Source organism: Tyto alba, unplaced genomic scaffold, assembly GCF_018691265.1.
Source record: "Tyto alba isolate M040663 unplaced genomic scaffold, T.alba_DEE_v4.0 Super-Scaffold_41, whole genome shotgun sequence".
In the NCBI taxonomy this organism is placed as follows: domain Eukaryota; kingdom Metazoa; phylum Chordata; class Aves; order Strigiformes; family Tytonidae; genus Tyto; species Tyto alba.
This window is the reverse complement of record NW_024881317.1, coordinates 19,168,706-19,193,948: the sequence shown is the minus strand read 5'-3', so window position 1 is coordinate 19,193,948 and position 25,243 is coordinate 19,168,706. Positions and strand designations below refer to the sequence as shown.

General features: G+C 43.8%; 1 protein-coding gene across 13 annotated transcripts in view; it reads left to right on the top strand.

Annotated features, from left to right (window-relative positions):
- The window catches only part of LOC104362295 (C2 calcium-dependent domain-containing protein 4C), a 35,042-nt gene extending 10,442 nt beyond the window's left edge, over positions 1 to 24,600 (top strand). For 3 of the 13 annotated variants that reach the window (XM_042803684.1, XM_042803686.1, XM_032990449.2), the window contains 4 exons: positions 6,752 to 6,814; positions 10,141 to 10,239; positions 11,573 to 11,690; positions 23,154 to 24,600. In XM_042803684.1, coding sequence (XP_042659618.1) covers positions 11,677 to 11,690; positions 23,154 to 24,513 — 1,374 coding nt within the window. In that variant the 5' untranslated portion in view covers positions 6,752 to 6,814; positions 10,141 to 10,239; positions 11,573 to 11,676 and the 3' untranslated portion in view covers positions 24,514 to 24,600. Of the gene's footprint in view, positions 1 to 6,751; positions 6,815 to 10,140; positions 10,240 to 11,572; positions 11,691 to 19,450; positions 22,876 to 23,153 lie in introns of those variants that run through there. The other 10 variants (XM_042803688.1, XM_032990451.2, XM_032990453.2 and 7 more) reach the window with 7 other exon arrangements.
- The last annotated feature ends 643 nt before the right edge of the window (positions 24,601 to 25,243 follow it).

Sequence of the window (25,243 nt, the reverse complement as noted above, 5' to 3'; positions counted from 1 at the left end):
GGTAAATCCCTGATACTTTCCTTGCTGGAATATATTGCATATGAATGTCAACTATTATGCATTGCATGGTAAGTTGCTAAGAAAAAAAGGTATCCTACAGCAGGGGAGCAGTACAATGTCTCTTATATCACTCCAGCCTTCTGCTCTCGGAGTGTATTGTGGAATTTTTGAAGTGTGGTAAATATTTCTTAATCATGAAGCATGAGCACTGGGACATGTATCTTAATGGGAATCTGGCACAGACTTGGGCCCTTACATACCATTCTACACCCTGCATTGAGCATAACTGGCTTTATAGTTTCTATTTTAAGAGCCCTTGCAACAGCTTGATCATTCAAATAAAGCACAAAATGAGTATATTCCCTTTTGAATGGAGTAGGTGTATGTGCAAACATGCGGGTACACGTACATGCCTACCTAATTTATTTACCACAGAGAAGCAATCAGTAGTGCCCTTGGCAATTTGGGCAGAAGTGGTGGGTTTTTAACATAAAGCTGTAGATTTCATTAAGAGTTAAAATCCAGACAGGGTGGAAACTGGCACATACAGTATATCAAGATGCACATAATTTTCTGTTTCAACCTTGCAGGCAATATTATTGATGTATATATATAAAAATAATTTCTAGTGAAGGTATATACATAGGTAGAAAGCATAGGCAGAGTTGAGGTCTTTACTTTTGAACGAGGCTAATCTCTTGGTGCTTGGCAGGGTTAGATCTAGGTACAGGCAAAGGAGACGGCAATAGGGATGGCAGAATGGGCTCTGGAAAAACCAGTGGCAGCTGCTGCTGCCAGCAGAGGGGATGAGAATGTATCAAACAGCAGCTACCTCAGGAAAATGGGGCATGTGAGCTTTTTCCGTGATAGAGGAAGCCAGCTCTGGGTGTAGCCTAGGCACTGCATCCTTAGGGCAGGGCAACTTAGTTTGCTTGTGCTGATAAGAAGCCTTGAATCAGTTCTGGTGGTTGGATTGTGTTCACTGTGCCTTCCAAATAAAATTAGCCACTTTACATAAATCAAACAGATACCATTTAAAAAAACAAAGCAAAAACAAAACCCACAACCAACCAACCAAAAAAACCCTCTAGAAAGAACTGTTTTATGAATGGTAGAAGACATGCATGAATATTTACAGGCAAAATACTTAGAGCTAAATGAAATGAAATACGCAAGTTTAGTAGAACAACTGAGGAAAACTTCACTGTTCCAGCAGAGCAGCAAGCTGTGGACTCTCATGGCTCTGAAGACAGAAGTGGGAAGATGGAGAAATATGGGAGAGTTGTTCCACATGTCAAAGTTGCGGAAAAGGCTCTTGTGTTATGGTGAGACTTTGTGAAGGAACCTAGAAGCAGCCAGTTCTGAACTGGTGGACGAAGCAAGGGATAGAGTCTATGAATAATCATCTCGTTAATAAGTGTTGCTTTTACTTTTCCACAGTTCTATCCAGAAAGAACTGTAATAATGTCTCCAATTGTTGTGGAGTCCAGTGAAGAAGTTTCTCCAGTGGCACACATCCAAATATTTCTGTCTTCTGGGCTTCATGAGATGGAATACTCTTCCCTTGCCTAGAAGCATGATCTCTTCGGCCATTCAGCTGGCCTGAGATCTGAATTTCTGTGTAGGAGTCCAGAATGCAGATTATTCCAAATATCTAAATAAATCCCACATAGGTTTATTTGCACCATTTTAGGTGTAGCCACTTCTGTGCGAAACAAACACTGATGGATTTGGCAGGCGTGTTGCCATGCTAGGGGCAAAAATGAGTCTTCCTTCACTATAGTGCTTTAACGAGTGACACTGAAATGCTACAATGTAGAGCAGTCAGTATCTGGAGATAACTCACCCATGTGATTAAATGTGTAGTCAATTGATCTACATGTTACAATTCTCAAAAATAAAAAAATCCGCTTTGTTAAAGGTATTACTCAGAGTTTCAGTAACTATTGGCACCTTTAGTTCCCGTTCTTCCTTGCCACAATTCCGTTGCGTTGCCTCTTTCTACCATTCCCACCAAGCCCAGATTCAGCAGCTAGCATCAGGATTGAATGTCTTGGCAATAGTATCATAGCTGGGAGTTACGAATGTGGCAATAATGAAAAGGTAAAATCAGTTAGGTCTATAGTGGCATCCTTTTTTTTTTGGAGGAAAACCAGTTCAGTGGGTAAGAACCAGTTTTCTAAAGGTACCTGTCACTTAAAAAGGCCAATAAACCCTTGTTGCAATTTTGAAAATCAGCACAAGTCCTGCTATTCTGTGCCCTTATCTCTGAAAAACCTACCCTTGACTGATTGATCGTGCACCTATATTGAGGTTGATGGCACAAGTCCAGCTGAAGTCTGTGGCTCATAAGCTTGCTTATGACCACTAGCATCACGGCTTTCCTGACAAGGAGGAAGTGTACACAGTGAAGTGATGAGGCAGAGCCCTGTTTTATGGCTGAGCAGGCACTTAAAGGTGTTGCTGAGTTAAGGCTGTAAGCTGTGATAATATCTGACCCCTGCCCGGCTAGACATCAACTCTCTCTGCGCAAGTGTTTGGGGAGGCTTAAAAATGGCTGGCATGATGCTGAAGCAATAGCTACATGACAGGATTAATTGTTCTGTTTTATCAGGTATTTATCAGAGCTGGGAACTGCAACCTGTGTGATACAATGTGCTGGGCTATTCCATTCACTGCTTCTGAGGCTGCCAGGATCGTTTTATAGAGTCAGGCAGTTGCAGTATTACAGCAAGCCATACTAGACAGTACCATTAAATGTAACTATTCTGCATTAGTGATGATTTCAGCATTCCTTCAATAATATGTAATAGTGCCAAACTAGAGATACCATACAAATTACAAATACAGCTTGCCCAGAAATGTTTTGTATCCCTTACGTAATTAATTCATTTTTAACCTAACATGACTTTACCCTAGCAGTTCCACTTGAATTTTACTTAGTGTTACTTATAAAATTGAGATGGTTAAATACTTCTTAATCACTTAGAGAGGAAGAAGTTTCTCTCCTGCAGCACCAGAGCAGGCTCTGTAGCGTGGTTTCCACTGTCACTGCCAGCCTTTGCCCTCAGAGGCTAGCATGCAAGCTTTAGAGATATCTCAGTCTTTCCCTAGGAAACATGGCTTTAGTTTCTTGTGTATTGTACATCTTTGGGGGTAGGGAGCAAGTAGAAAGGGAAAAAAAACAGTTATTTTCTTTAAGTTCCTTGTTGAAGGTAATGATTCACGAAAAATGTGGGAGATTTCTGTATTTGTTACCTGCCTGAACTGGACTTTTTCATTATCATATACTGCAGCCCAAGAATAACAGATGTGGGGAAGCATTTGTAACTGCACTTCATTTACAGGTTTATGAGCCTGGACTCCATTTTGTAAATATTTTGATACTGTAGTTAACTTCCACAGTCTTGTTAAGTCTGTTGCACAGACTGGTTTGACACAGGGAGTTGAACAGGGGAGAGAGGTGGGGGGGGGGGAAGGGGGGAAGGTTGTGCAGTCTCTAAGTTGTTGAGGTTGCTACACTGTGGTCATTTTTGCTATAGGGGTAACCACAGGTCTCTGTACCCTAACCACACAGCAAAAGGGACGTCTGCCCCTTTGCCTAGGAGATAGTGAAAGGGACATCACTGATGCCCTGTGCATTGGACATGGTTGAGCAGCATCTGTTGCATATGTTTGCAATGGTTATATCTCCTTTTTGTGAGGCAGATGTTAGCCTTGGAGGATTTGCCAAAAACAGAAAACAGAAGTTGGTATTTGCTCTACCAGTTTGTCTGAGTAACTGCAGGAGTAAGCTGATATGGCCATATCTCCTTCCAGAACCCAGTCCCACTGAGTAATTGAGCATGTTAGCTGTGAGCAGGAGCAGCCTTTTTGTGTTAAGATTTACAATATGAAATCATCTGACACTTGATACTCACCCCTGCTTTCCCTTCCTTTTATGCATTGCACTTTGGTAAGGCAGATTTCCATTTGCTCAGCTGAAAGCTCTCCAAAGCTGAGACAGCGATCTGTTGTGAGCTAATAAGAGCAACCAGGGTTTTGCGTGATCATAGTGCCCTTGATTTGAGGCACTGCTGGGTATAGGGAAAATGATTCCAAGGTGTCAAAATAATGCCACCCCCAGACAGGAAGGGCATATGCATAGGTCTCAAATGAATGTTTTAATGAGTGTCAGAAAATTAAGAATGACATGCAGCAAGGTGTCAACCCAGGATGCAGCCTGCCTCATGAAACAAGCAGGGATCACTGCTGCCTTCCTGTTTGTAAGATAGGTAGCATACCCTCAATACAGCTGTCTTAAATGGTATACTGCTGCATTCCCCATCCTTCAGACCTATGATTCACATCAGTCCTTCAGTGTGACTCGCTTTCCAGCTATCTGAGAAAACAAAGATGTGATGTTGATAAGCCATGTCAGATTTCAAGCTCAGGCCAGATGGAAAAAAAAAAAAATACTTCTTCCAGTGAAAAAAGGGGAAATGAAGGTCAAATAAAAATGCAGCAGTGACTTTGTAAGTGCTTTAATAAAATTGAAATACCTCTGAAAATATGAAGGACTAGCATTAGTGGGGAGACAGGATTCCAATATGCCATCCTGTTGCACTGCATTAGAATTAATGGAAACTGAAATGATAAACATAAATTGCTTAGTCTGGATTAATAGAATAATTTGTGAAAAGGCTTTGACAGGGACTTCCCCTTCCAGTGTCTTCTCAAGTCACCAGAGTCCATGCATGTGAACTTGTAGCTGAATCATGAGGTCTCAAAGGTTGTGCTGCTCATACACCAAGGTGGCCAAGGCCTAGGTGCTGAGGGTTTTGTGGCTTTCCATACTTCTGGTCAGTGGCTGGAATTGGCATTAGCTTATGTGAGACATTCTGGTGTCTTTACATTAAGTACTGATGTTCACATTGCTATACTCAGATGGAGGAGGTTGAGTGAGGTGCATCTCTTGTCTGAAAGTCAGGGGAAGGAGCTGGAGTGTGTTGGGTTTGTGTGACCGGCAGGGGTTTTGGTAGCAGGGGAGGGGCTGCAGCAGTGGCTCTGGTGAGAAGCTCCTCGAAGCTCCCCTGGCTCCAAGTCAGACCCACCTCTGGCCAGGGCTGAGCCAAATAGCAACAGTGGCTGCATCTCTGTGATAATATGTTTAAGAAGGGGAACCTAGGAGGAGGAGTGGGAATTGTGAAGGAGACACCTATGTGAACATCAAAGTCAGTGGAAGAGAGGAGGAGGAGGAAGTGGGGGGAGGTGTGCTGGAGCAGAGACCCCCCTGCAGCCCGTGGTGAGAGGGCAGGCTGTGCCCTGCAGCCCATGGAGGTCACTGGTGGAGCAGACGCCCACCTGTAGCCCGTGGAAGAGCCCATGCTGGAGCAGGTGTCTGTGCCCAAAGGAGTCTAGGACTCTGTAGGAGGAAGCCCCTGCTGTTGTAGTTTGGTGCTGGGAGGGTTGCAACGCACAGGAGGGGAGACACCCACACTGGAGCATCTCGGGAAAAGTGCATCCCGTGGGAGGGACTCGTGTCAGAGGAAGTTTATGGAAGACTGTCTCCTGTGAGAGGGACCCCACACTGGAGCAGGGGAAGAGCGTGAAGAGTCCTCCCCCTGGGGAGGAAGGAGCAGTGGGACTGACAGCACCCCCCTCCATCCCCTGCCCTCCGCTGCTGCTGAAGGGGAGGAGGTAGAGAAATTGGGAGCAAAGCTGAGCTTGGGAAGAAGGGAGGTGTGGAGGGAAGGTGTTTTTAAGATATGGTAATGCTTCTCCTTGTCTTATTCTGTTAAGTGTTGTTGTTGCTAGTGTTTGAATGAAATTTATGTTCTTTTTTTTTCTTCCCTTAACCAATCTGTCTCTTGCCCATGACCATAATGGGTGAGTCACCCCTTCCTTTGTTTGTCTCAATTCCTGAACCCTTTGCTTTATTTTCTCGGGGAATGAGTGAGCGAGCAGCTGTGTGGTGCTCAGTTGCCCTCTGGGCTCAAACCATGACATGGAGCTATCTAGCTATTTGAGTAGATGTACCTGGGGGCGTGGCATGTGACTGAAATCAGTGTATGTTTTGCTGTAGATTTTAGTGAGAGCTGAGCTGTTAAGGGGCTGAATTCAGGAAGGCAGGTAACTGTCTATGTAGATAGACTTAGGTAGTGCAGACTGTAAAAGGACCTGAGCTGTAAGTGCAAGCCACATCATTCAGATGCTGTTTAAAATGTCACTTAAAGAGCCTCTATCAAGTGTCTGTTCACATCACTGACTACGTAAATACATCTGCAACTCTGTCACTACACACTTAGTTCCTTTGTACTTTGCCTCCTTGAAAACAGCCATGAGCACTTTCATTAAGCTATATGGCTGAAATGTTATTGAAGCAGAGCACAAATCCCAATCACCTTAGAGTCCACTCAGGTGTCATAACCTCACCCCTGGTGCCAGTCAGGTTGTCCCACTCTAGGGAAGAGGTCCAGCCCATCACAAGGTGCTCCCCAGTCGTATGTGACTGGAGATGTGCAACAGCAGTTGGTGCTGGGAAAACAGCTATAAACTGGTTACAGTTTGAAATAGCAAAGATATTAGACAACGAGAAAAAAGGAAAGGGAAAGCATGGCATTAGATTTTCTATGCCTTACTGACTGTGGAGGGAGTCAGTTACAACTTAATAGTTTTGCAAGGAAATTTATACTGCTTCAGAAAACTTGGACACAGGGCAACGTTCCCTACCAGCCTCACAACCCAAAATCTCTTTCTGGCTCTTGGACAGGTTTTGCAGCTGTTTCTTGTGTGCCTAGACATTGCTTCTGCCCAGCAATTCAATGAGGAAATAGTAAGTATTCTACCCAATGCTAAAGCACACCCGTTCTAACAGGGGAGCTATGCTTATCACCAATTCTGTTTTTTTAATGTGGAATGTTTGAGGGGAAAACAATCCCAAAATAAAACCAAACAAATCCCATGAAGTAAGACGCTCTTTGTTTATACATATTAGTTGGACCCATGTCAACAGTGAACAGCTCTCAAGTTTTTCTAGAGAGTTTAATCCCATGGTGCAGATTAGATTCTGCTACCAGAGCCCCATTCATAGAGCTCAGGTAAACCTGTACGTTTCAGTGTGTCTCCCCACGAGGAAAGAGCTGTTACTTCAGTGAACATGGCCAACTCCGGGCTTTTGCAGTAGTATGATTCATTTCCCTCCAGGTAACTCAGAACTCAGTTTGTCACAACATCAAGTAGTAGGAAGTTACGGTTGTTATCTGCATTTTTACAACTGATTTGACAAAAGATGTTAAAGTGAAGTTGACACGTATCAGTGCTTTTGAGAAAATTATGTCTTCTGGTTGCCACATTCAAGGATTGACTTATGGGTCAGTGAGTTGAAAAGCATGGAAATGCCTCACTGTGTATCTTTGTCTCCCTCACTTTTAAATGAGGTGTTCAAGACAGAGCAATGAGTTTTTTCCATCTCACCTTTTGGCAGGTTTTTGATGCACTGGTTGCTTTATAATTTCATATCCTATTTATTGGTTTAAAAAACTTCCAGTTGTTTGGCTTTATGTGACCATCTTGTTAAAATCAAAAATTTAAAAAAGCCTCGAAACCCAAGGGGCACACAGATGTGGTTGTGGGCCTGTATAATTTTGGGGTCTCCTTAAGTAAACTCACTAAATGTCTACTGTTTCACTGAAAAAACTTACGTAAGCCATTATGATTACTTATGATCTTAAGTTTTCTTCCGAGTTTGTTACATACCCTGATATGCTGCAGAAGAATTAAAGCATCTGCAAAAAAACCAAACCAAAACAACAAAACTCCCTCCACTTCTTCACTCTGAATTTGAAAAAACTGAAACCAACAGCTGTTGCAGAGCCAAAAAGAAATAAAGCATGTAGGCATGTAGCAGGTGGTACCATGTATGTATGTCTAATTACAATCTAACAATCTTGCCTGTTACCAAATAGTGAGAAATTTGATCATGATTCAGGCAAAGAAGGGGAGCCAAGAGAATGGGAAAGAGAGAGAAAGTTTTGCCCCAGGAAATTAGCATCTTTATAGAGGAAAGTAATGAGTCCAACTAGGAGCAGCAAGTCATGATATTCTCTTTCTTTTTTGAAATGTTCTCTTCCTGACTAGTCACTGTAGAGAAAGTGGCTATAGATGCCAGGAATACTGGTGAAATGATGGCATGGCCAGTACAGGGCTTAGTGTAAGTAAACTTGATGGACTTTCTGTCAGGTGACGTGCAGCTCCTGGTTCAGAGGCTCACGCGAAGCAGTGGTAGGTGTGCTTGTGGGGCTCCTTCCACATGGAGTGCATCTCCACATCTCTGCTCACACCTACCCTTTGAGGGATCAGGGATGTGAACATACCTTTTAATTTGCAGAGTCATGAGGGCAGTTCATTTCAACTGTGTGAATGGACTGTTTCCCCACAGCGTTCTCCAGCCTCTGTCCAGAAAATATAATTTATTTGCCTTTCTGTTGATGACCGATATCAGAGTATTCTGCTTCCCCCCTCTAACATAAAGAAATACTTTACTTGAAACACACTGTCTTGGGAGGATTTGGATGAGGGCAGAGAAACTTTGCTCCTTTAAGGCAAGGAAAAAATAACTGTCCTCCCTGAGGTCTGAAGTGAAAGAAACCAGAAGAAATTCAAAGGTGCAAAATGCATGGTCTTGCAGTTAGGAGCAAGAACAAAACCCTCTGCACCAAAATATGAGCCATTTGGTGGGGGTGCCTTAGGCGTAACAGTGAATCATGAGATTACCATGAGCAGTCCTGAAAAAGACATGTATTGAGAGATCTCTTTCCCTCAGATACAAGGAATATTCCCACTTTTATACAAAGCACTAGTGATATCTCCTATCACAGGGAAGGATAGGACTATTGTCTTCTATACAAGGAGACTAAAAGACCATGATGTTTATCTGCAGAAAGGCCAAAACAACTGTCTTCTGTAGAGCATCAGAGGGTGAACAGTGGTGGGAAGGAAAAAGGGAAAGAACTGCGTGAGGTTTAGGAAAACGTCAGCATAAGGACAGATGAGCCTGGGCTGGCTGTGAACACATTTAGCGTGGAAGGATCACAGCAGTGATTGGGATCTAGAACTGCTTTCCTCTGGGAGAAACACCTGAAACCCAACTGCCTTTCATGATGCAGCAGGATAAGATGTTGATGGGGAAATGGATAATGCAGTGTTTGCAATGGAGAGGGATCATGCTCAGAGACTGAGGAGGCCTCTTCCAGCCCTGCATTCCTTGTCCAAAAATGGCATAATCTGCAGACTTGCCTTGTATAAATAATCAGGGCTTCAGAGAGAAACTCCAATACCAACAGTAGTTGCTGGTAACAGGAGAGGGATTTCTAGATCAGTCATACACAGCCAAAGCCTTATCTTGAATTGGCTGCTGCTTCTGCTTCAAACATCTGCAAGAATGGGTTTAGCAAATGGACTTGATACATTCAAACAAGCTGGATTTGGAGACAGCAAAAATCTGATGGGTGCTTGACTTCTAGGAGAGGAGGAAAATTGAATTCTGGAGTAAAGTGTAATCTACAGCAGGACAAAAGATAAAAGAATGAAATAAATTGGAATGAGGCAATGCTATCTAGTAAATGTTTTAATAAGATATTATGAGATGCATTGTTCCCAGTCAGCTAGATTAGCTTTCTTTGGACAATAGTTTAAGGTGTTTCAGTTGCATAGAAATAGGAGTGAGAAGACCTGTGATAAATGGATTTATATTCTGACTAGCACCAGTATAGTTGGAGAAGTAAAAGTATGGTGTGGGATTTGTGCTCTATAAAAGGATTGGTATTGAAAAAAATCTAGTAAAAATGAAAAAGACATGAAACCTGCTTTGGGAATTCTGAAGTAGGAAATTGCTACTGGTCTTGACATTGCAGATTTTAAGTGAGATGTTGATTCAAAAGAAACATAAAATAAATGAACAAGAATATACCAGCAGTTCACTCATGAAAAACTTTTTTGAAACACTGTATTTTTTTGTGTGAAGCTCAAATGCCCCAGTGAAAAAGATGTTCAGGATGGATATGAACATTTATGTTGGAAACTCTGGAGTTACAACTGCTAAATTTGGTCAAAGCTAGCAAGACATATATTTGGCATGTGATTCTCTTCTCTCTTGTGCAGTGAAAGTCTAAAGTCAGCAGGATTACACAGAGGTAAAGCCAGCATGACGGAGAAGAGGGAGCACCAGCCCCTTCCCAGCTGCTCTGTCTCCAGGCTCTGGTGATTTATTTTAATGTTGCGCTTTCACTGACCCCCCTAAAGCTATAACTTGTTTGTATTTCCTGTGATCAAATCAATCTTCCATCTTACTGTCAGTCATTCACTGATGGCAATCCTCAGTTAATTCTTTCTTTTAATGATATCTTACTATATAGATAAACTGTAAAAGATTTCTTTGCTTTCAGTACATGAAGTGCTGCTAACTTAAAATAATTTATTAAATGTTTTTCCAGAGTTTCACTGGGCAGCACACTGAAGACGCTTTTCAAAAATATTTAAAAATCAAAGCATTCCATATAAGGGCACAAGCCCCAGAGTGCTCTTTTCTGTTGTTTGCTATTCTTTTCAGTAGGTAAAATGTGCTCCTGCATAGTCCAAATAAGATCATGTACCACTGAAACCATCCTTGAAGGGCTTGTATCACTGTAACTGTAGTAACAGCTTCCTGATACCAGTGCAATACTTTAAAAAGTTTAAAAAAAAAAAATCATCTACAAGCCTGTAATTCATTTGGCAAGTTTCCTTTAGAAAAACTGACTCAAGTCCAGGGTTAATAAGGTTCTCTACAGTTTCCAAGGGACTTTGACTCAGACCTAACAGAAAGCAGGAGAGATTTAAATTGTATTCTTAGAGGAGGGCAAATTGTTGACAGGTGAAGCGGGGCAGTTGTTAATGGCTTTCAGCCTGCTGAAACAGTTGATCTTTGAATGAACAGTGTGGGTTAAGTACCTGGGGGCTGAAGCTGCTCTGGCCTGACTGCCATTTTAGTTGCTGTTGAATGCTATCGCATCATTGCTTTAGGAATGTTGCTGAGTAGTAAATTGCCGACTATAATACTTTAATTACTTAAGATCAGTTGTAATTCCCAACTTCAGCTGATCACATTAAAGAGCAAGTAAGAGCAAACGGTACAGAGGGTGAGGGTGCTGCCACTGTGTAGCTCAATATAAGGAATATCAGAAGCCGGAGCACTATGCTTATTAGCGCCTGTGTCATTTGCTGGCCTTATATTTGCTGACGAGTTCTGCTTAATTAAAAGCAGCAGGAACAAGTTGATGGCTTTCTGATCCTGGCCTTACTGTCTGAGGATTGCTGATGAGGCAAATGCTGCTCTGGCACAGAAATGAAAAGCAGTCTTTGTTCTGGAGGCCAGAGATGGGATTTTCTGTGTGAAAGTGAAACAGCAGCTTTCAGGTGTTTTTATCCACAGAGGCATTTGGGAGGGACTGGCCCCTGCCCTCCCAGTACTTACAGGACTGAACATTTGCATACAAATGGATGAGGGATAGACACAAGATTGCTGCCCAGGAAGTTCCTTTTATCATTTTTTCAGGTGGGAAGAAAATACAGAACCTGCTGGATCACTTGGCTGGTTTCCCTCTCAGCTCTGAGGATGGTGCTGCTGATCATGAAGGAAGAGCTGTGCTTCCCGCAGCTATGGCTTGGAAAAGGTACTCCCTGATATTCTTTTCTTCTTCTCAATGACTGGTTCACGCAGCTCATTATAAGATTGGTGCTAGAAGAAGCATTTTCCAGAGCTTTCACTGTATTTGTTATTTCACTTGAGATAAAATAAGTGGCAAAAGGTATTTTTAAGTGCTAGAAAACAGAGGAAGGCATCTTTTACTTTACATGCATGCATAGCAGAAAACCCATAAGTGTCCCAACAGCTGAAGTGTTAGGTTCTGCCATGCTCTTGAGTAGTGCAAAGCCTCAAGTCAAACATGTGTTGTAATTAAATTGCAGCCTGTTTTCTCTGAAGTGTTTGGGGTGGATGAGGTTCCCACCATGCAAGTGCCATGTGTTCCCCATTGCTGGCTCCAGGGGGAGGCAGTGGGCCCTGGGGGGTGAGGGAGGCTGGGTTCAAACTTAAAGCTCACCTAAGGTAATGAAAGAGGAGGAGATAGCTAAACAATAAAGGGTTTAATTTTGTCCTCCCCATTTAAGCAAAGCTCCTCGCCATGTAAGAATTTTTACAAAGTACCAGAGAATTGGTTATGGCCACATGAGCCTATTTCTACTTTTCCCAGTGGGAATGTGTGTGTGACAACAATAACTTGAGGTTGTTTTTTCTTTATATAGTAATAGCTGGCCATATGTTTAAACTTTTTGTGTTTGGGAGCAGCAGTTAAAGTGTTTGTTTTCTCATGCCTATGGATTCCCTGACTTGGAAGCAATTTTGTCAGAGAAAATCCTTGCCTTTCTCACATTCTTCCTGCTTGCTGCTGTGAGCCAGTGGTGGTCTATAGGCATTTTTAACCCAGTTTGTTAGACTTCTGTGGTTGTAAACCATTAATGGCAGATATTTAATGCTGGGGGGGGATGATCCACAAAATCCCCCAAAGCTTCCCTTTTAATCCCAGGGTATTATTACAGTATCCTGTGACTTTTCTTCTAATTTTCTTTTAAATGAAATTTCAGACAATCAGTTTCCTCCTGATAACAAACTGTCACTGCCTGTTTTCATCCTTTTGCTCTGTTCCTCAAGACCAAAACAAGCACCTCTACAAAAATCTGAGCCTTTTTCCAAAGTTGCCTGAAGTCTACAGGGCTTTTTACATTGGCTCTTAGAATCAGATTCTTCTTACTGGTATCAGATCCACTAATGGATTTTCTGCCCCCCCCCCCCCCCCCCCCCCCCCAATATTCCAAATTAGTTCTGTTTTCCCAATATTCTTTGGGCATAAGGATCTCTGAGATAAAGGACATAATCACAGATCATCTATATGAAGCTTTGCAGGGTCAGGGCCATAGCAGGCCCTGTTTTTTAAAATGGAAAGTAAAACTGTAGAATACTTTCTTATTTCAGAAAATACTTCTGCAGAGACACAACAGCCTCATGGAGAGAAAACTACAGCCTCGCTGCTGAAATGCTAGGTCCTTCTAAAACGAAATTTTAGAAAGAATGTCCTTCAGTTTGCAGAAATGCTGAGGACAGAGTCTAAGGATGAAGAGTTTAACTTGGAGCTTTGCTACAAATGTTGTATTTCAGTGTACCAAAAGCAACATCTGGTTCTTAATTAGGTGCTACTGATTAGTGATACCACTCTGAAATGTATTCCAGATGTAATTCTCATGATTACATGTCCTACCCATCAAGATATAGAGGCCAATCGCATCAGTGCGCCACCTTCACATAGAAGAAGTGTTCATCTAAAGTCTACTACTCAGAAGATACTCTTTCATTATTCGTAAATTTTCTTTTTAATATTTAATCTGCAAGAACTAGGTGAAGCTGCCTGAACTGGCTGGCTATCTTAACTTGCTGCAAAGCAGGAAGATTTCCAAGTCAAATCTTAAGTCAAATAAAGTCTAGGTGAAAGCTGATACAAACAACTAGAGATTCACTGTATATGATCTGGAGAGGAGGGAGTGAGCCAGCGGCTGCTGTTCTTACGTGCTTCGCACAGCCCTGCACATGGAGCTCTGGCAGCAGAATTCCCCATCTAGCACTGGAGAGCAGCAACCTCCTACCTCCCAGTGCAGTGTCTGCCCGGGAAGGGGCTGGGGCCAAGGGGGGAACCCCTGAAGAGCCTCTGCACCCCACTGCCTGGAGCTGCAGGATGCTGATGGGCTCTCCCGGCCCAGGGCAGCACCACAGAGCGTGGCCTGCAGGCAGCTGCGTTTGCTGCTCTCGGGGCTCATCTTAGAAACTCCTCCCTCAGTGACACCTCCATCTTTGGAGCTCATGGCATGGGAAGTAGCGGGGGGTGGGGGGGTTGTCTGCCGAGGCACCTGCTTGTAAAGTGTTAAATACCTGAATCAACATCTAGAATGTTTTGACAAGGTGAATTATCCTTTTTGAAATGTCCTTGGCTTGCTGCCTTATTCGTTCTCATGAGCCTTGCTTGTACTAGCAGGTTGCTGCCTCAGCACAACAACGTCATCCTGGTGTATTTAAGCTTCATACATACTGTACCTGCGGGACACGCTGCAACCAGCTAGGAAGCCCCAAGAACATGTATTTCATGTGCATTAGAGCACTAATCCTTCCTCTCCCTTCAGTTTAAGGTTGTTTCTGATCTGTGCTCTCTGGGGAAGAACTCTCTTGTGTGTGTGTCTGAGGGGGAAAGGTTATAAAGAACTACTTGTTTAACAAAACCTGCCAGTAAGTGTTTTGCAGTGTACAGGTTTCTCTCCCTCCCCACTTTTGAAAATCAAAATCACATTGTTGCATATTTCTGCATCACTATCAGCATGGCATGGCACAGTTGTGGAGGAAACTCTCAATATTGCTATTGGTGCAAATTCATGGGCCACAGCATGTGTTGTCTAACTTGACAGTTTTAGCCTTGTGTCTTGAATGTTGATGACAGGCAGATAAATCCTAGGAGTTACTCTTCCAAAGAAAAACTAGTGACATTGTAATGCCTGGTTAAGGTGATAGTAGTAGTTAATTATCCTTTTACTGACTCACAGAATCTTTTCTTGAGTAATAAAACATAAAATGCCAAAAGAAATTGGCACACAGATCCATAGCTGTTCTCTAATTTGACTTTTTGAGATGGATGTACGTGTATTTTATCAATGGTTGAAACACATTCCTTCTATGGACAGGCATAGTGGCAGGACTGTGTACTAGGGAACTAAATCCATTTCTTCTTTCTTTTTTATCCGTGATAAAAGTGATCCTTATTGAATTTAAGTTTTGTAAAAATTTGTTTCCTTTACAAAGTCTCATTTTCAAATAAAAATTAAAAAAATGTTTATTTTTAATCTTTCATATTTAAAGTTACTTAGAGCACAAAGAGGATACAGAGAATAGCTTTTCTCAGTATATGTTTTATTCACTTTAATGATGTCAATATAACCATTATATGCAACAAATTCATTTAGGATACATGAGAATTACCATGAAATTCGACTACATTAAGCATGGGACTAAAGCACAGAAAATGTTCTTCTATCAAGGCTACCAGAACAGAGATAGTTGCATGAATTGCTTTGGTATTTATGCTTTTGTGTCTAAGCAGGGAATCTGAAATGAACAAATCTTTGTAGGTGAGGAGCAGCTAAGGCAATTGGGCTTGTCTAGTTTGGAGAAAAGGAGGCTGAGGGGTGACCTCACTGTTCCCTACAGCTTCCTGAGGAAGGGAAGGGGAGAGGGAGGCGATGAGCTCTTCTCCCTGGGATCGTGTGGTAGGATGTGTGGAAATGGTTCCGAGCTGTGCCAGGGGAGGTTTAGACTAGATCTTAGGAAGCATTTCTTTAGCGAGAGGGTGGTCAACCACTGGAACAGTCTTCCTAGAGAGGTGGTCAGTGCCTCAGGCCTGTCAGTGTTTAAGGCGTTTGGACAAGGCCCTTAATCACATGCTTGAACCTTTGGTTAGCCCTGAATTGGTCAGGCAGTTGGACTAAATGATCACTGTAGGTCCCTCCCAACTGAAATATTCTATTCTATAAATTATTCTATTATTCTAAACTATTCTATAAATTATAAATTATTTTATTTTTGTTTTTACCCTGAGGAAAATATAAGCTGTAATTCTCAAATTTAATTAACCGGGGTATATCCTGCTACAAGGCACAGCACGGTAACTCTGCAAGCCCCGAGATGAATGGTGATTATTCCTGTTTTTTCACAAAGATTTGCTGTGTTACGAGCTGATCGGTTTGGTGGACTTTTTTTCAGGAAATCCTTAGAAGCGTTTCTCTGGCCTAGTGGAGAGAAGCCTGCTCTGCAGTCAGGCTAGATACATGTATTGAGGGAACAAACAGCCCAAAGTTGATCTCAGTACAAGACAAGGAGTCCAGGTTTCAGGGTTCCTCTTTGTTTAGAGGAAGTTCAGTTTCCATCCTTTGTGTCTGTGGCTGCATAACCTGGCTGTGATCTTCTGACTGGCCTGTCAGAGTGAGTGGATGACCACAGCAACAAAACTGTGAAATTATTTTCCTGATCAGACATCCTTTAACCATACTGATAATATTAATTCACTGGAGGAAGATGAGACACTTTCGTGTGACCCTTCAGAGCAGTGGCCTTACAGACACAGGGGCACCAGCAGTCCCCTTTTGAGTCCCTCAGTCCTTTTCCCTTTGGAAGTTCAAGATTTAATCACAGGAAGTCACTGATGGGGCAGCAATTTGCCAAGCCTTGACTGAGAGTCACACATTCCTCTTCCAAACTGGAGCAGTGCAAAAGAGCTCAAAGTCCCTATTTTTTTCAGAAGCAAGCAGAACAAGCAGAGTCATTCTGCCCTTCATATTTCTTTCAATTAAATAATCATCCTCTCTTCTATTTTCTTCCTTTTTAAAGCCAGTTCCAGTCTTCTTTAGGATCCTTTCATCAGCTTACCTAAATTGCCCTGGCTAATCAGATGTCTGTAAAACCCTCTGATTATGCTAGGAAATCCGCTCTGCTCTGCTGTTGAACTTTATCCTAGTTAGCAGTGTGAAGAAGCTTGCTTTTTCAGCTAATTGGCTGAACTGAGCAGTGGAGCTCATTTCACTCCAAGCATGGGAAATGTAGATAGTGAATTACCTGTTGTGTCATATATTGATAGCCTTTCAAATATTGTTCTGGTTCCATTCTTTCCTACAGTGTTACAAGTCTACTTGACCAAGTTATTGGCAGTCTTGAGTTCTTTATATGACACTGTTTTAAAAGATGCATCTGGTTTTCCATTAATATCTGAAGTGATCCGTGTATGTCACAGCTCTCTACTACATTGTGCTACTTATCAGTACCATGTTGGCCACAGCATTACAACTACAGTTGAACACTGAGCAGACAAAAATCCTCTCAATCCAATTAGAAATGCTGTCATTAAAACAACAGAAGATTGTAACATTACAAATAAGAGACTTGAACAACAAATAACCATTTGAATCTAGGTCATTCTGTAGATCCTAAGATAATACAGTTGCAGCATTATATTCTAAAAAAAAAAATAAAACATGTTGAGGCTTCTTCTCAGAAATACTGGTATACCTTGAGCTGAGTTTCAGTTTCTTATTGGCATTTTATGAGGCTATTTGATGTTTCTGGCTCTCATGAAGCACATCTCATAAAGAGTTCCCGATGGTACATAATTTTTTACTTTCACAGGACAAAGACAAGCTTGATAACCGGCTATATTGCATAAGCATATAGCTCCAGTTCATTGGATATTTGGCATTAAATTTTGATGTGTTCCTGAGTAAAATCCATAAAGCCACTATATACGTATAATGTTTTCTATGATGTGTGTGTTCTCTGTAACCCCAAAACCTTCTATTTCTTTGTGTTTTACTGGGATTCGGGTGTCATAACTCATGTAAGAGGTATAAAACTGACCTACAGCAGAGAATATGTGTATTCAGAACCTGCTTATCCTGTTGGTCTGAATTTGTACTGACTTTATAGATACATAGGGAATACTGAGAAACCTATTCACCTTCAGAAGTCACCCTGTTCCCAGGTTTTGTTGACTGCAGGCACCTAAATAAGTGATGTTCATTTAAGTGAAAACTCTCAAATATTTTCCAATGGATGGACAATGATAAACAACAATTAATTTTATCGTCCAGCAAAGTTACCTTCAGGTATTCATTCAATCCAATCAAAGCCAGTGACCTGCTTTTCTTTGTGACCAGCTCCTTTCTTATAGTAGAACTTGCTCTATGCCAGGAATGCACTCTTGTTAGTGATGGTTATAGAAACTAAACTTCCACAATAAAATAATGTATTGTTTTTTATGCTTCACAAGTAGAATAAAATCTAGGCAAAACATTTTTGATGGATGTTTAGAATTACTAACCATTGATAAGTGAAGCCGGTGTATTTTGGGGGAGGCATTGAGTATTTTTTATCATTCAAGGTAAAATCAGTACTAAACAATCTCTCATACACCAGCAGCAATGTAATCAAACAAGCTGATCGGGTAGGAATTAAGGAATGAAGCTAATACATTTATATTATTTACTGGTGAATGTTTATAGACAAACTCTTATTTGTGTTTGAGAGACTGGAATAAAATGTTTCCCATAGGATGCCCTTTAAGCTTTAAAGGAGATGAACGCTTTCAGAAAGGATGTTAGTCATTACTGGTAGGTTGCTTGAACACAGAAAATGCAAGAAAGACTTAATTCCCCTTTTCATTAGAGCTATTATCTCTTTTCTCCCAGCTTTATACATATTCATGCCTGCTTAGAGGGTTCCTTTACACAGCTGAGCATGGGAAATGCTGTTAGTGAAAATTAGACTCCACCTTCATGTTAAAATGTGAGACAGAGAAAGTGGGCTGGAGCAGCTCATCTACTCCTGGGAACCAAATTGTTGCAGGAGAAAATATTTCTTTAACTAATTAAAATGCTAGACTAGCTTTTCCATAAATAGCATCTGCATCTTGCTGGTCTTGGACTCGATGCTTTATCTGAAGTACATTTCATGCTGGAAGCTGGGTTTTGCATTCTGAGGTCTTAAAATCAGGGAAGCATGTAAGGGAAAAATGTAAAAAGCATGCAGGAAAATAAATTTAACATCAGGTAGACAAAATAATGAAAATATGTTTTCAGATTTGAAATGGGCATACTGTCTGGCATTTCCATTGTTAACACAGAAATGCATTCAAAGCCAAATGTGGTTAGATCCCTCTGTAGTCCTGTACTTCAGACAGAATTTTTTTTTTTTGTTGCTGACTTCAGTGGCAGTAGAATTAGGGGCAGCATAGCCTTCGTGGATTTTGCATGGCAAATGTCAGCTTCTCATCACAGGACCATGAAATAAGGCAGAACAAATAATTTAGTTTGTACCTTTTGATTTTTGCAGTTCATACTGCTGTGACACAAGGTACTGACATATTTTGCATAAAGACCCAAAGTGCCTGGGGGCCCTGCCACTCCTGTGCTCTTGCTGCCAAGCAGCACTAGGGCATCTGTTCTTTCATTTGTTCGTTTAAAGGAGCATGGACATTTCTCATAAAGCTGTGCAGAAATTTGCCTTTGCTGATGAGATAAAATATAAGCTACTGTATAATACAAGATAAGAGAAGAAGGATGAAGTTCCCAGATTAGCTTTGCTGTGCCTCTGTGACTACTCTGTATTACTCCACAACCGATGCAGAATGACTTGAGTTAGGCCAGAAGCAGACTAATACTGGATAACTTCAATCTTTGTAAAGGTGACAGGAATGTGCTCATGATATCAGTCTCTAATGAAAAAAAAAAAAAAAAATCTAAGTGCCGCTTGGTTGGCTGAGGGTTTTTTCGAGAAACTGCAGCTGAATTGCTGTACAGGGTTATTTATTCTCACAGAATCCTGTGTAAAGTTTGCATATTTTAGGTCATATAATGCACTAAGCCATTTCTGTTGCTTTAAGAATGGCAAGCTGTTACTGCGTCTCATCCATGCCTGTCTTCCACACCTCCCCCTTTCACAGTAGTGCCAGAAGTTTTTCTTTTTTATCTTCCCACTCACCTTGGCTGGACAAGGAGGGTTCCACCTCCCCTGCAGCACATCAGCCAAAGGCTGTCAGCTCCCAAAGACCTCCTGCCTCTCTCTACCCGCTGTAAACCACTGACCCCAGTGGCAGGTTTCCTCTTGCACTTCCAGGCCCTTGAACCAGTCAGTGCCATTGATGAAGACCTAGAACACAGCTCAGAATTTGTCTAATTATTCCAGGTAGAGATGTCTTTTACCATGACAGCTGCACTGGACAGGCCTTGCAGTTGTACAGGGTAATGATGTTCTCCACCCTTTACAGAAATACACCAGGGTAGTTTGTGTGTGTGTGTATGTGCAACATCCCCATGCTCAGGAGCTTGTAGAACTACCACTTTTTTTGTATCAATAACCAGGACATGGCTATTGTTTGCAGGAGAATGAAATAATTTGAAAACTAAATGCTGAATTAAAAGCTTATATTGGCTCAGTTACAGAAAAACGCAAAGCTTTGCATCTGGCAGGCTAGGTTTCAAACATGTCTTTGCCAACACCGTTCCCTTCACCTGCACAAAGGCCCCGGCACGGCAGCGCTCGCCTCCCCGCAGGGGCACGGCCCAGGCCCGTGGGCAGCTGAGGGGGGCACGGCCAGACATTTCCTGAGCTGGGTCATTATGCTGAGTGGAGTCAAAACAGTACTAGAGAAAAAAAAACAGTGCAATGCATGAAGGAAAAATCTAGACTTCATCCCGCGTTGCTCAGGTGGGAGCTTTCCTTTTGTCGCAGCTTTTCCAGCCCCTGACCTGGTCCCGGGGTTTCACCTGTTACTGGCACCCGAGTTGTAATAAAGCCTTGCCACAAATTACATCCCTTCCGGTTTAAAAGTGATTTCTTGCAGACACATTTTTTAATAGCAGCAGGAAGCCTTGTTGGCAGCATATTTCAATTATGCTGTGAAGCTCATCAAGGAAAGAGAAACTGCTTTGAACACAGGAAGCTAAACAGCTAATCATACATTTGAGTGCCTATTTCCACAGGGGATGTGCAAGTACTTAAGTGTTCCTGAACTCCCAGCTCATCAGCAATCTGTTAAATGGCAACGAAGTGCAGGCTTTATTAGGAAGGGGAGGATACACACCACCCGACGATAGGCACCTGCTCTCTCTTTGCAGTCCCCAGAGGGAGAGGGGCAACTGAGACTGGGAGACTGAACCACCCTCTGGAAAAACCCTGGCTCTTTTCACTAGCTGTAGAGGAAGCCTAAAGAGACTAAATGGCAATTAAGTACCTAAAACAGCCTAGCTACTTCATTTCACCACTGCCTGATGCTGGCTGTGGACTTAGTATACCTGAGGCTAATTGCCAGGATTGATACAGCTGAACTACTTCTGTGAACTGTTACTGGAGGTAATGATGTGCCCACTAAAAAGCTCAATTTCTTTAATTTTTCTCCATTTTTAGAGTCAGATCTTTCTGTGGTATCAAAAGCAGATGTGTACATACTGGAATAAAGCTCACTTACTCTTTGGAAGCTACAGGGTATGTAGTGCATGATGGATAGTACTGCATTGCCAGGTCTGAATGGATAACAGCTATGTGGCACACTTTCTGCTGCCCAAAGGAGGGCGTCCCAGTGTCTCCAATAGCTCCTCTCAGAAGTCTCAGTAGCTGGGGAAAGTGCAAACCCGCTCTGGAAGCCTCTAAATTAGATTGGAGATTATTTGAAGCACACTCAGTGCAAGTAAATCCATTTAAGTAAACCACAAGAGCTCAGACAACTGAAATGTTACTGGGACATTTGGGCTGTCCTGAACCTTTTTGTACAGCATGGCGAAAAGAATTTTCTCCAATTTGAATCACTAGAGGATAATTATGGAAGTGAAGCTTAACTGGTGTAAAACTGGAGAGAGGCAAGGCTCAGACCCAGAACTTGTGACTTCCCAGGTAAATCTTTTCGCAGGTTCAAAATGTTCCCTGCCCCTGTAACCCACCCGTTTTCTCTGAGCACATCTTGTCCGTCTCAAGCATTCGGTAAACATGGACTTCAGCGCTAAAAGGAAAGAAAATTATTTGCATACTGTCACTGTGTTACTGGCATACAGCTTCAGCTGACTATTTAGCCAACGTGTTTGGCAGGCCTTCCCGGCTTTGCAGTGAAGATTTGTATTTTCAGCTTGCAGAATAATTACAGGGAGTTTGCAGAGGTCTGTTCGAGTTCTGCTGCATTGCAGAACTGGGGTGAGAAAGTTCATGGATCCCACCTGACTCTGTGCAGTGTCTGTTAAGTGTCACACATGCCCGAGCCTTTTTTTCACATACTTGGTTTCAAGGTGACTTGCCAAAGTCACTTTGTCTTTCTCCTCCCTGTGTCTGCATTCCTGCCTCTGGGGTTGCTCGCTATCGGTGATAGGACACCGGGTCAGGGCTCGGTTGTCTCATGTTCTTTGTGGATAATGAGAGCGGGGTGCACACATTCGGAGGCAGACAAGCAGCGCAGTTCTTTTCAAATCAGCTTGAAAATCTGCAGTTCCCACTTCCTACTGCTCTCATGCTGGGAACCTGCCAGGATCTCGAGAAGAAAAGAAGCACCGAGACAATTCACCTTTTGTCCTGGGTTTGTTAGTTAATCTCGGGACGCCTCTGTGAATAAATTCTAATCAAAAGGAACTGGAAGCAGGGGCCGGACGAGGGGCCGGTGCTGTACGGGTGGCGTTGGCCACCCCGGGGAGGGGAGGGGAGGGCAGCCCCGTCCCGTCCCGTCCCGTCCCGCCGCAGGGTGCAGCCGCTGCTCGGGGGGCACCTGGGGCGCTCCTTAAAAAACTGCTTTCCCGTGACAGTCTCGTTTTGCAAAGTCCCTCCACACCGCTCTAAGCACGGCCCCGGGGCTCAGCGCCGTGTCCGGCGAGGGGCAGCAGCGGCGGCAGCATCCCTCCTCCTTCTCTTCCTCCTCCTCCTCCCCCGCCGCCGCCTGAGAGCCGGGTGCGGTAGGCTCAGCAACCCCTTCCCTGCCTGCCTCCCTTCTTCCCTGTCTCCATCCAGCAGCCCCTTCCCTGCTTCCCTCCCTGCTTCCCTCCCCGCCTCCCTCCGCCGGCGCCGCGGGTGGGAGGTGCCCGGCGCCGCTAGAAAAGGGCGGGCAGGGGGGGGCGGCTGGCTGCTGCCGCTGCCGCCGGGGCTGCTGCCGGTGTTGCTGTTGCTGCCGCCGCCGAGGCTGCCCGAGGCTGGTTGGCAGCGAGCGAGGGCTGCTGGAAAGAGCTGAGCGGCTTGTACTTGACAAGGTACGACCTCTGCTACGGGAGAAATACGGTGGGGCTTATCAGAGAGGGACGCTTTCCTCTGGCAGTGACTCGATGCTGTTTTATCTCATTAGTGGTTTAGTTCTGTTGTGGCAAAATCCATCTGACTTTGCTAAAGATAGTGTGTTGGGCTGAGGTTGTTTTGAACCTGTGGATTGACTGGGCTTATGCCAGTCCTGGCTTTGAATAGCATCCTCTGTGCCTTGCTTGGCTGTAGTTTGTCCGAGAAGGATATTCATGTGCTTTTGCATCTCTGTTAGCAGGTGGATTTGTACTTCAACCTTTTCCCCTTTGAGGATCTCCTGCCCAGCTACAGCGATGTGGTTCTTGGAAAAGATCAGAGGATCACATGAAAATGGAAACCTCCCTAGCTCCTCCTTCCTGGGACTGCCACCTGGCCCAAACCTGCCTGAAAAAGCCCGACTGGGGGCTGCTGCTTTCCCTAATGTGCTCACCCCTGACAGGATCCCGGAATTCTGCATCCCCCCCAGGCTGACCAGCTCTGGCCCTGTTAAGGGCACCGGCTCCCACCAGGACCACAGTTCAGAGAATGCAGACCTTAATTCTTCTCAGTACAGCCCCAGCTCTTCTTTGCCACATCTCATTCAGGTGGAAAGTGCTGATGAGTTCCCAGTCCTGGAGGAAGAAAGCACCAACTCGGACCCACAGTCCCAGGCAGCGCTCTCCCTGCCTCACTTTCCCAGAGCCCCCACTTCTTACGGCTTCTGCACTCTGCTGGAGAGCCCCCACACCAGGAGGAAGGAGTCCATCTTCCACAGTGACCCACCCGGTGCTCTGCCCGGCCTGATGCTGTCTCGCTCCAGAGCTAACACATTCAGTGGCAAAGGGAGTATGTCCAATCCCATTGCTATCAGCTTTGCTTCTGTGCGGCTGCCTCCCAAGCATCTCTCTCTGCACCGGCAGGGCACCTGTGACAGCGATACTGCCTCCTCCAGCGATTCCTCCCCTTTCAGTTCTCCGCTGCTCAGCAGGTCACCTCCCAGATCCTGCTCCCTGAACAAAACACAGAGTCAGGAGGGATTGCTCTGCCGAGCGTTGAAAGCCAAGATCAAATCCAGCGTGGCCAGGAACAATTCTCTCTCCACAGAGGAGAGCAGCTCCACTGACAACAGCCCCAGTGCCATCAGGCGGGCCTCGGAGGGGCTGCTCGCCACGCGCAGCTTTAGCATGTCCTGTTCTCCCATCCTTCCCCTGGACCTGGCCCGCAGCAGGGACAGGCTGGTGGGAGAGAGCACGGTGGTGATGGACAAGGGAGGCGTGTTGAGGCTATCGGCCGAATACTGCCTAGAGAATGAAAGGCTGCGGGTCCGCCTGATCAGTGCAGAGGGTTTATACGATGACTCTGTAGAGCCCAAAAACATCAACTGCTGTATCACCTTCTCCCTGGTGCCAGGGAAAACACAGAAGCAGAGAAGCACTGTTATAAAGAGAAGCAGAAATCCCATCTTCAATGAGGACTTCTTTTTCGATGGCATTGCAGAAGAAGAACTTTACAGCCTCTCTGTAAGGATGAAAGCAATGAATAAAGGGTGCAGCATGAAACGGGGTTACACCTTAGGAGAACGGGAGTTGTCTTTAATGAGCATGTTGTCAGTGTAATGCTTTAAACATTCAAACAGACTAATTTTGTCTTCTGAAAGTTTTCTACTAAATAAAGTTTTGGGCTCACTTGTTTTTTTAAAAGAATACTTAAAGCACTGTGTTGCTTGGTATTACTCTTGTGCTGCTCTGCCTTATTTTGCTGCTTAACACTTAAAACTCTGCGAGGTATTTGCTGTTGAATTGAAAGGTGGCTGTGGAGCAGACCTCCTGCCTATAGAGTAAGACGGGGGAGGGCAGAAGGGCTGGTTTGACTTTAGGATAAAGGATTAGGCAGTCATGAAGTCAAAGCTGCTCTTGTTTATGGGTTTCAGGGTGTGGAAGGGTGTTTTTTCACTCGCTGTGGTCCCTAAGCAGGTACGTGGCATGTGCACACACGGTGCAGTGAACTCTGCTGCAGCTTCCAGGTACTAGATCAGTTAAACAGACCGTTTTGGCAGCACTCATATTTACAGAAATGAGTGTTTTAATGTGTCCTGTGTTTGGGGAGGGGGAGAGAGAGACATAGAGTTAGTTTGGGAATCGGCCCTTCTTCTGTGATGTGGATGGAGGATTTGGGCTCCCAAAGCGGGTGGAAGTTTGTGTTGAGGACAGCAAGATCAGCTTCTGCGCAGCAGGTAGAAGCCAGTGCAGACAGGGCTCCCTTTCTCTTCACAGACCTGTGCTATCAGCAATGAACAGTGAGGAGGCTCCTGCCTGGACTGACTGGAGGGGGTGATTGCTGGGGCAC